Source organism: Pholcus phalangioides, unplaced genomic scaffold (genome assembly GCF_987345545.1).
Source record: "Pholcus phalangioides strain wild (caught in Gottingen) unplaced genomic scaffold, Ppha-v1.0 ptg000011l_1, whole genome shotgun sequence".
Taxonomy (NCBI): Eukaryota; Metazoa; Arthropoda; class Arachnida; order Araneae; family Pholcidae; genus Pholcus; species Pholcus phalangioides.
This window is the reverse complement of record NW_028301604.1, coordinates 8,301,745-8,313,760: the sequence shown is the minus strand read 5'-3', so window position 1 is coordinate 8,313,760 and position 12,016 is coordinate 8,301,745. Positions and strand designations below refer to the sequence as shown.

At 35.3% G+C, this 12,016-nt stretch overlaps 1 protein-coding gene and 1 pseudogene across 8 annotated transcripts in view; one reads left to right on the top strand and one right to left on the bottom strand.

Annotated features, from left to right (window-relative positions):
* The window catches only part of tgo (Aryl hydrocarbon receptor nuclear translocator homolog tgo), a 144,701-nt gene that overhangs the window by 115,664 nt on the left and 17,021 nt on the right, over positions 1-12,016 (top strand). For all 8 annotated transcript variants that reach the window (XM_089238951.1, XM_089238949.1, XM_089238950.1 and 5 more), the window contains 4 exons: positions 4,030-4,187; positions 4,763-4,842; positions 7,713-7,805; positions 10,498-10,615. In XM_089238951.1, coding sequence (XP_089095077.1) covers positions 4,030-4,187; positions 4,763-4,842; positions 7,713-7,805; positions 10,498-10,615 — 449 coding nt within the window. The remainder of the gene's footprint in view (positions 1-4,029; positions 4,188-4,762; positions 4,843-7,712; positions 7,806-10,497; positions 10,616-12,016) is intronic.
* Positions 5,401-6,625, bottom strand: LOC149080016 (uncharacterized; annotated as a pseudogene).

The following is a 12,016-nucleotide window of genomic DNA, read 5'->3' as shown; positions in this document are numbered from 1 at the left end:
GGCATTTATGGCATTTTGCTTGAACTTTCGGGCTGTACTCATGAGGATCCCCTTTGGCTTCCGTGCTTTGGACTGCTCAGAATTGCGTAGCGTGTGGACCCGGCTTTTGAAAGCGCTGTTAGGTGATCCCCGAGCAGTGAATGATCTAATCATTGCGTTATTTTCCCTATGCGCTTAAATTCTTCCAGAGTCGCTGGTAACATATGCTGTAATAAGTGAATGCCATTATTTACATATAAATTACAAAATATAACTATGGGGGGGGGGGGGAGCAGTTCAAGTATTACGTCCTTATATATATATATATATGACTTTTACCAGTCAGCAAAACTCTGGCCCCCTCTACCTTGTCAGCAAAATTTTGTCCATACTTAAGAAGCCCTGCATATGTTGAAATATGAAGAAAGGTAAATTTATTTTACAACAATAAAACAAAGTAGCTATGTTTCAACTATAGTGATTATTCCAAATAAATACAACAAACGAGAATTAATAACTCAAAGGTACCCCCACAGATAATTTTCTCTTTGGGCTATGTGTCTGTTAATTGTGGCCCTGGAATTGACCTGAGGGACTTCAAATACTTCATTTTGGGCTTGAAATCAATTTAACTTTGTAATGCAGTTAATATAAACTCCAATTGAAACAGTAGACAGATTAAGTGCAACCAATTTTTCAGCTAGTTTTTGGACCCCCTTAATACCTTAGTTTTTAGTTATATTTTCTTCCTTCAATAAATCATAAATGACTTTTTTAGTGCCTATTTTAGGTATTTTTAGTGCCTTTTTGCGTACCTATTTTGACCATTTTTAGTGCCTAAACTTCCAGGCTTGTAGTTATTATAATAAATGTCTGTTAATTTCAATGCTATTTGAAGGCTAAAAACTCAAAATTTCTTTCTGAGAAATTCATTGTGACCTGCCCGCTAAGCCATATATGCTATACCCATGGACCGAGTGTAGCCCTTGGGGTTATCTGGTGTGGTCCCCGCCTCAAACCTAAATTTGTAAAAATGAACCAAGCAGCACATTTACAGATTGCTTAAGTAACCCGTAACACAACTTCAGAGCATTTAAGCGTCCCGTCACACATTTTCAGATCACTCAACTAGGCCTGTTGCACATTCACATATCACTTTAGTCACTTGCTGCACATTTAGTGATCCCTTCAGTGACATTTGATACAGTTTTAAAGAACTTAAGCGGTACCCCAGTACAGTTCTACATCGTTCAAGTTACCCGTAGCGCATTCTCAGATAACTTAAGTGATCCGAGGTGGGCCGTCTTTAGAGCATCATGGACCCCTTGACCAAGTGGTTTTTCCAAGGACCAACCTGTCAAATTCTCAAAAAATTCAACGAATCTTTCTGAGGACCCCTTCCCTTGACGCCCCAGGCTGTGCATGGGTGAGCCCATGCTTTAAGATGGCACTGATCCCAGGAATGATTACAGATCACTTGAGTGATGTGCGGCACAGTTCCAGAGTACTTAAGCGGCCCGCGACACATTTCCAGATCACTTGAAAGATCTGCAGAACATTTAGAGATCATTAAAGTGACTCTGTAGAGGACTTATCAATAGGGAGAATGTTAGTTCAGGTGCCCACACACTAGCAAAAGGTTTTTCTCGTTTTTGACACATTGTGTCTTTATAAGAATATTTAAAATTTTTATAAAGGGTGGTTGATGACGTAAGCATCATTCAAACCCCTCCCCCTGACGTAATACTTGAATGACGCCTATGGGAGTGAATTTTTTATTCATGTAAAATGTTACTGGCAAAGTATGAAATCCGTCATTCTATAGAATGCATAGGCATATTATACAATAGCTGGTCATTTTAAGCAATGTAGGAAATACCGGTTTTATTCTATACGTTGCCTAAGCATTATATATAATGACTAGGCATTCTATAGAATGGCAAAAGACAATCAGGCAAAGTATGAAATTCTTCTATGAAACAAGCATGGACAAAATTTTCATTAGATAAACTGCAGGATGCCAAATGCTCCAAAGAAAATAAGTGATTTTTGTTAAATTATAAATTTTAGTAGATTTTTGGTGGGTAAGCCGCATGATAAGTTCTTTTTAAGCCAGGAAATGTTCCCCTTTGCCTCTCGTGAGTCCGGATTTGTTGAAGAGTAAAATAAAATATTAGATTGTCATCAAATTCAAATTTCACGCAGTTTTCATCAATTTTTCTTGAAAATGTTTCCCTTTGACTCTTGTGAGAAGGGATCTGTTGAGGGGTGATATAAAATTTTAGTATTTCATCAAATTAAAACTTCTCAAAAATTGAGAAAAATTGTGTGGAATTTGATGAAAATCTAGTATTTTATTCCACTCCTCAACACATCTGAACTCACGAGAGACAAAGGGAAAAATTTCCTGGATAAAAAAAACCTATCGTGCGGCCTATCCATCAAAACTCTTTTCAAATTTATAATTTAACAACAATCACTTATTTTCATTGGTGTTATAGATGAAGAATTTCATACTTTGCTGTAACATATACATATGACAAATTACACAGTGTAAATTGTATCTTGTTTTTTTCCTCATTTTTTAAATATGAGATTTGTATGCTAACCAGTCAAGCATTTTATTAATGATCAAATAATTGAAAAGTTTCCCTGATTTCCCCCCCCCCCCCCGTAACACTAGTTTTTTTTCTTCAACTTGTGTAGCCACTGTTCTATGTGTGATTGATAAATTAGTCTGAGGACAGCACAAAATATTGGGAAAATATGTCATGGTGTTTACCAAGGTGAAAAGAACCCAAAAAAGTTTAAAAAAACTATTTTGTACAGCTTTTGCTTGAAAGAAAAATGCACTTATAGCTGCTAAGAAATTTTGCTGGTGCCAATTTTTTTCCCCTTTGTGAAGCCCTGGCGTATATTAGGGCATCTTAAGATTCTTCTACATGCATGCGCTATGTGTTGTCCTTGAGTGGTTTGCTGGGATTTCCCATCCACATGTATGGCTGTCACAAAATATTTCTTAGCGAGCCAAGCAATGCATACTAGGTGAATTCCAAACTTGGGAGACTCCTTCACTGATGGATTCGGGGAGGAGCTTGGGTTTATGTGTCTTTGTTTTAGTATAGTCAAGGTTGCGGTCGGAACCTTGTTGTTGTGCATGGAGAGGGAGAGAGATAAGAAGAAAAAAGAGGGAGAGCAAAAGAGAGCAGTGTGTTAATTTGATGAATTTATAAAGCAAAACCATGGCGAACAGGGGTCATGACGAGTGCGCTTGTGTAAAGATACCCTCACTCAGTAACGATAACCTTGTCTTGCAAAATTTCCCTCAAAACTTTCCCTTTTGAGTAAATTTTTCCCACACATTTTGAAAAGTGTGCTGCCATCTGCCGGAGAAAATATGTAGTCAAGTATTTTTACACCGGAAAAGTATTGCACTACATTTATTTATTTTTTTTTTTTCAAGAAATTCTTTTGTTTGACGGACTCCACGATTTCCCACAAATGCTAAGAAATTTTCCAGGTGGACACATAGACTTGAGTTCTGTATGTACGGGACAACTGGCAACTTTCAGTCCCCTCAATGTTTTATTTATTGTCGATGCCTCTGCACCTCTATGTTTGAAAATTGCAGAAAACAATCTCTTTACTTATATACATTTCATAGTTTTCAGTAAAGAAATATTACATGAATTCACGCACACATTCAATTCGAACAATTATAAATTACATAAACTTTCATTTACTTCTAGTTCCATAGATATGAGTGTCAAAGTTACCCGTTTTTTTAATCAGGTATTTTCTGGCAAAAAATTTTTTTTTAATTAAATCTTATTCTTTTCAAATTATAAAATGTATTTGTTATGAATATGTGCATATAGAAAAGTTTTCCAAATGAGTAGAAGCACCAACTATTTACTCACATGTGTACATATTATAAAACATACTTCAAACAGTCATATTTTTCATCGATGTATTACAGAGTTAAAAAAAATATTGATGTCAACAATATTTGTCAGTTGGTTCACTTCTGATCTTTTTCTTTTATAACAGAGAAAACCACAGCGAAATTGAGCGTCGTAGGCGTAACAAAATGACAGCTTATATTACTGAATTGTCAGATATGGTGCCAACCTGCAGTGCTCTCGCTCGGAAACCTGACAAATTAACAATATTGCGGATGGCTGTTGCACATATGAAATCTTTGAGGGGTAAAAATTTTTCCTCGATATTACTTATCACTTTTGTATTATTTTGGTTTTTTCTTAAGATATAGAAGTAATTTTTAGGAATTACAGGCCTCTGCATTGAATCGAGCCACCATCTACTTGCAATCCTGGCGAGTACGCTTTTTAGATGCTTTGTGTAATTTTAAGGTGTCTAAATGTTCTACTTCATTTTTCTCTTCTATTGTTTTATTCTACTTCCTACAAAAGCATACTGAATGAGTTTGAAAATTATGATGATGAAAACCTCAATATTTTAGATACAACTTAATTTAATGTATGAAAAGTCTCCTCTTTTCTGAGTAATATAATTTGGAAAAAAAAAATATAGCAGTGTACAAATATGCCCTAACACAGGAAAATCAGTGCTTCTGTAGCATAGAGGTCTAGTGCACTTGCCCAGATTTGAGAGAGGAATGTGGTTTGATTCCCTGCAGAAGCCTGTAGAATTTTCCTTCCGAAAATTCATCTCGATGTTGCATCTAGTTGTCTGTTTGTGACTTGTAATTCATATATTTTTTACCAATCGTTGTGTATGTAATTCTTTTTAACATTTTTAGGCACTGGAAATACTAGCAGTGATGGTACTTATAAGCCATCTTTTTTAACAGATCAGGAGTTGAAACATTTAATACTAGAAGTAAGATTTGTTTTATATACATTTGTTCTTATAATTTGATAAACCATATGCATTATTTTCTGAATAAAACCAAGTTGTCATTAGTATATCACCTAAAATTTATTTATTGCATATAATTTTGAGCTGAGAAGTGGGTATGTGTTTCAATATAAATTTATTTTTTATGGTTTTGTTGAAGCAATCGCTTTTCATTATGGAATTAATAGAAACTGATACCCCCTAAGATTCCACTGACTTTGTTTTTTGTGGGCAAACACCTTCGTTTCTATGACCAGTGTTTTGAAAAATTTTAAAGTTGAATAGATTGTGTAAATCTCAGATATAAGATAATTAGAAAAGGATTGCCTTTTGGGTTTGATAATATGATTAAATAATCCACGTTTGGGTGTACCCAAAATTCACAAAACGAACACGGCTATGCGCGTTTCGGAACTATATGAAGTTCCTTCATCAGTAGCAGAAACAAAGAAGAAAGAAAATATTGAAACAACTCCTTATTGCGGGAGTTACTCGCTGTTGTAGACAAGAGTGAAATTCAAAATGAACCAGCGACAAAAGAGTAGATCAACAGGATGGAAAAAAGAAGAAAAATGGCGGAGCCAATCACAACTGAGCACGTGATAGTGATGCTGATGGAGAAGCATAATTATTGTAGAAACTGTTGCCAGATTTTTGCGAAGGGTGGTGTGCTAGATAGGTCGTTCACCAACTGGTTTGTGTTTTTGTTGATGTGGAATGATTCGAAGAAATCCAAGTCAGACGGTGAGGGACATTTTTGGATGATTTTGGCAGAAGAGACGTCAGATTTATGGTCAAAGGACCAGCAGTGTTGGGCTATGGATGAGCGGTTAAAGTCTTGGTTGCTTACGTATCTTCTATGCTCATTTAAACGGTATTTTAGGGCACGTTTAGTTTAGCCTATGTATGATAATCCGCATAGGCATGAAATACTGTAGATGCCCCAGTTGTTGAGTGTGTCAATGGGATCTTTTAGTTGAGAGAAACGAAGTTTATTGACGGGGGTGAAAACCACAGAAAAATTGTATTTTCGAAGGATTTTATCGATGCGTTGGCTGGTTTTTGGGAAGAAAGGCAAACTGATCAAGTTTTTTTGTTCAAATTTAGGCGTTTTGGAAGTGTTTTTAATCAGTTTGCTGTGTAGATTATCAATGAGAGCGGTACGGTAGCCACGATCGACCGCTACTGCTGTAAGGATATTCAGTTCAGCATCGAATAATGTCGGCGAAGAGCAGATATTAATGGCTCGCTTCACGTATGTGTAGAACGAGGCATACTTTTGTGATGGAGGATGCGCAGAGAGGTTGTGAGGGGGTAGAGAAACAGCAAACGGTTTGCGAAATACAGTGGCAGAGAAAGTTTGTTCCATGGCGAGTGACCAATACATCCAGGAATGCAATTTGGTTATTGTTTTCTTCCTCTATAGTGAATTGAATGCAAAGGTCAATGGAATTGAGAGTATTTAGAATATGGTCAATGTTAGCGTTACGGTCAAGAAGAACGAAGCAATCATCAACATATCTGACATATAAAGGAAAACGAATTTCACGGAAGAGTTTTGTTTCCAAAATAGTGCATGTAGATGTCACTAAGTACAGGACTGAGAGGGTTTCCCATGGCAAGGCCTTCAATCATACGATAGAATTGTTTGTTGAAAGAGAATGCATTTTGGTTGAGACAGACCCGAGTAAGGTCTAAATTTATTTTGAATTTGACTCTTGTCTACAACAGCGAGTAACTCCCGCTATAAGGAGTTTTTTCAATATTTTCTTTCTTCTTTGTTTCTGCTACTGATGAAGGAACTTCATATAGTTCTGAAACGGGTATAGCCGTGTGCGTTTTGGAATTTTGGGTACACCCAAACGGCGATTATTTAATCTTATTATAAGATAATTGTCTCCAAATATCATTAAAATCATCTTAACTTATTTATCCCTTTTTCATTGGTTAGTCTACCCCCAATTCAGGTACCAAGGACCCTTCAGGAAACAATTACTTTCCTGGAGACTGACAAAATAGTATCTCCTCTTAACAAAGAGATATAATGCCAAATGAGAAAGATAAGGAGAGATTACACAAAGAAAAAAAATGTAGAATTGTGTTCAAAGAACTGGTCTCTTTGAGTCATAGTTGAAGACTTGTGACAATAGACCATGGTTGTACTTTTATGTTTATTATTGTACAATTGTAGACATAAAGAATTGTTATACCTAAAGAAAGATTTACCAAAGATGATTTAGTCAAGATTGGGAAAGGAGGATTACTGAATGAAACACTTCTGTTAGTCCTACAAGGCTTTCTCGGGCCTTTAAATAGACATTTAATGAGGAACATGGATAAAGATAGGATATGATCAGGGTCAACTAGTTACTTTCCTTCCCCCTCCCAGTAATGTTGAATGGGCAGTGGTTGTGGCAATCCTCCTGATCCTACACCCAGCTCAATCGCACCTGCCTGCAACACCCTATTTGTAAACCAAGTACGATCAATGTTTTGAATTTTTTCAGAGATTTAATGAGTTAGACCAGTGTTTCCCGAAGTAGGCATTATTGCCTCCCGGGGGTGATGGAATAATCCAGGGGGCGATAGAAGCTGTGGTTTTAGTATAGGATCCTATGGGAAGATTTTCTTGAGTTGAAGGGAGTGATTAGAGAACAAAAAAAATTTTGAAGGGAGCAATGGAACAAAACGTTTGGGAAACTATGAGTTAAGCCATGATATTTTTAGCATTATCTTTGATCTGGTATCATTGAGGTAGTTATAAGCATTTGTTCTTTTAGTTTATAATACTAATTCTATAGTAAACTTTCCTTCATTTACTGATATTTTGTTTTGTTTTTTTAATATTCAAGGCAGCTGATGGCTTCTTGTTTGTTATTGCCTGTGACACTGGGAGAATAATTTATGTGTCTGATTCAGTTGCACCTGTTTTAAATCAGTCTCAAGTGAGATTATTTTTTAATTAAGGAGTTAAAGACATTATTCATTTTTTTTTATAATGTTCTTTCAAGATGTTTCATTTTTAAGTCAAACATAATGCATGTTCTGAATGTTTCAGTGAATTATTTTCCCTTCCCTTTATTCAATGGTTCTCAAAGCGTGCATTATATGTGCCTGTTCTATGCCTTCAAGCAGTTCTTTGTCAGACTATTCTGGAGAGCTGCATATAAGTGTTGGCAAGGGTGTGGAGAGTGAAAAAGTTTGAGAACCACTGCCTTTGTCTAATTCAAGTTAGTGAAATAATATACATACAGGGTGCACAGCTAACTTTTCTTGCTGCAAATTACTTTGACCATAGAAACATCTTCCAATCAAAAAAATACTAAATAAAAAACCAAATAATAAGTAGAATTCAGATACATCATTTATATTGCAAGGGGTTATATAGTTATTGAGGTAATAAAACTAACTTTTTATATGGACACCCTGTCCTCAAAAACCCAGTTAAAAAATTGGTGCAATGTCTGTCCTGACGCCAACAAAAAAAATTCCACATTTCTAAGTGCAATATATGCTGAGATATTTGAATTAAATATCAGGGAAAAGTTGAGCAAAATGGCATAAACAAGAGAAAAGTTGTCTGTTAGTTTATGCTGTTCTTTCCCAAACTTTTCTCCAATTTTTGAATTCAAATATCTCAGTAAATATTGCGCTTAGAAACATTGAAATTTTTATTGGCCTCAGAAAAGACAGCACAATAACTTTCTAATTGGGTTTTTTGAAAGCACAGGGTGTCCTCATATAAAAAGTTGATTTTTTTTAAATTTTAACAACCATACTACCCCTTGCAATATGTATGACTTATCTGAGGTCAACACGTAATTTGAATACTTTATCTAATTGGAAGCTTGCCTCTAGGATCAATGATTCACCAATAATCTGTGGTGCAAGAAGTCAGCTATGCCAAGAATGCCAGGACTCATAGGCATACGCAGAATTTTCTCGATGGTGGTTCAGATTTTTTTTCCCCTTCTGAGGGAGGTTTACATTTTTTCCTGCAAAATAACACTATAATCTTGGCTCAAGGGGGAGGGGTTAGAACCCCAAACCCCCCCCCCCCTTTGCGTACGCCAATGCCAGGACTTATCTGTTGATCTGGGGGGAGGAAGCAAGAACAAAATAAGGGTGTGTATAGTATCGTACTAATTTTGGGCTTAGACAAAAAGATCATTTGATCAGTTTTGTTACTCAACAGTCATTTTCTGCACACAAGGACTGACAAAAAAAATAAAAAACACCATTTCAGCTGAAATTCTATGGTATAAGAAGAGTTAATTTTGTCTTCAACAGCAACAACTGAAATAGCCATCTATACTAATTTAGATATCTTTCTGTTGTACACTCATATTCAAACGCCTCTTCAATCAATTATAAATTCAATCAAATTTGACTATCAACTTCATTTATATCGTGGAATTTTTTTTATAACACCTTATATATCAACTTCAAAACACACCATATAAATCTCTTCTGTTGCACATAGTCAGAACTCCCGAAGTACATTTGAGTAGCAAATAATTTCAGTAATTGAGTAATTTCTAAACAAACATCCATACAACCTGAAGAAATACTTTCTACAGGCAAAAGAAGACGACCAGTTGCTTTCAACACAAATAGGGCCTACATTCAGGATGAATGACATGGAACATAATCACAGACTTGGGTTGGAAGATATTACCACACTCTGCAAATCCTTCTGAGCTCGTCTTTTCAGATTACTCCTTCAAATTCCTGCAGCATTATCTGGCAGTTATTCACTTCCTTTCTGTCTAGAATGTCAATACAAATACAGTGAAACCTTGATATAACAATACTTTGCGCACCAAGAAAACATTGTTGTAGAGGGATTATATTGATATATCAAGAGGCACCAGATTAACATTAGAGTTGGGCATTTCCAAACAAAACTTGAAAAAATATTGTTGTAGAGGGATATACAGTCAAACCTCGTTAATGAGTCACTCATTAACGGAGCAACTCGTTAAACGGAGTAAGAAATAGCTGTGCCAATTCCAGCCTGAGGACAATTGGGACTTCCAAAAAATGACCCGGTAAGTGGAGTGACGTGTTAACCAGTTGACGCACTAACGAGGTTTGACTGTATTGTTATATCGAGCATTGTTGTAACGAGGTTTTACTGCATTATTAATATTAAGGCTATGAACTTAAACATAGCAACTATCTAATGTTAACATTGGCAGTCCCTTGATAATGTAGATCCCTTGCACAAATGTATATGAAGAAAATTTGAATTACCTCCAACATTACTGTAGTTGTTTATAGTTTCAACTGTAATTACCATAATTATTTATAGTTTTATAAGTTGCTAACGAAGTTCAGTGAGAAATGTGTAAAATTAAGTTTCACACCAAAAACTGTCAAACTTCAATTTAAATATTTTCTTGATTTCATGATAATATCTGGACAGACCTCCACAGCTCTTGCCTCTTGATTTAGGGATGAAATTTAGAATTTAGAAAAAAATTTTGAAGCAACAGATTTTTAAATCTTTGTTCAATTTTTTAGAAGAACCCTTGAATTAAATAGGATGTGTCTCTAGTATATTTTTCCCCCTTTCTTTATAACAACAGAAGCTCAGTTGATGTATAAGTGTTTTATATTTTTCTGTGCCTGTAGGGAGACTGGTTCAATGCATGTATATATGATTTGGTACATCCTGATGATGTAGAAAAAGTTAGGGAGCAGCTATCAACCCAAGAATCACCAAATGCTGGACGAATTCTTGATCTTAAAAGTAAATGCTTTTGTCTCTTTTCTATAGATTGTAGTTTCTGTAGATACAGTTGAGTGTACCCCTATATAACTAAGTTGTTTCATTCCAGCCAAAAATTTGTTATGGAGAACATTTTTTGGTTATAAAAAAATAATTTTCAATACATTGTGAAGACAATGTAAATGCTTCTATAAATGTTTGTTCACTAATTCATTGGAAAAAATTAGAGAAGTTTATTACTATGGTCTCCTGCTGCAACTTCTTGAAAACTACCTCAAAAATTGATATCAGTATGTAGAGTTATGTGATATCAAGTCGGAATTGCTTCAATCCTCTATCAATGTTCTACTAGGAAGCAGCTCAGGACCACTATCGATTAAATTTTTCATAAATGGTGTACAAAATGCTACGGCCCCAAATTAAAATTTTGAACTAATTTTGTTTGGCGACGGTACAAACCTACTTAAAGTATCATCCAACACAGATCTTCTCTCTACAACTAATAACTACACCCATAAGATTGCCACCTGGTTCAACAGTAACCTACTAATCTTAAATAGCAAGGAAATGCCTACTTTTCTGTCAAACTAATAAGAAAATACCCTCAAATCTCCTATTCCTCCAAATTATCAACATAAACATTAAGTATAGTTCTTCAGTAAAATTTCTTGGCATAAATTTCAACAGTCATCTCAAGTAGGATGAGCACATGAACCAAATTAGGAGAGTGATGAACCAAAGAATCAGAATAATTACAAAAATCTTTTTTTCTTTCTCTGAAAAATAAAAATACTTCTGTATAATAAAATGATTCTTCTGTTTCTCACTTATTGTCATCTGGTTTGGGGTAGAACTACTGAAAGTAAAACATTAACAAATTTTTCATTTTCAAAGGAGATTTTTACACATAATAGCATATAATCAGAATATCCCTATTGGTCAAGCTCACATCCTTTATAAGTGTCACGGTATTTCATTTCAGATCTTATATTTAAGACAATTAAATTTCTCGACTACACAAGCAAACCCATTATAACCTTTAGTTACCCAAAGATCTTATCATAAGGTGCCCTCTCCCGTTTGAAAGTTGGAAATTATGGCTCTCCATCCTACTTGATCCTGAGTTTGTCTCTTTAACAAACAATACTCTTGTCCACTCCATTCCTTCAGGTTCTCTGTTCAAATTCTTCTTGATCTTCCTCTCTTTTTGCATTCTCCTAATATCAGTGTCGTGTCCTCTTCTGCAGACCCTCTTCAGATGTGCCCCGCATACTTCCACTTCCCCACTGCAGCATTTCTTATCAAAGTATTGAGATTTCTACTGCTCTTCCTGACTTTTTCATTGGTGATTTTGTGAGTTTATTTTTAACATTCTTCTGTAGCACCAAACATCAAATGAGTTGATCTTTCTTTCTATTTCCT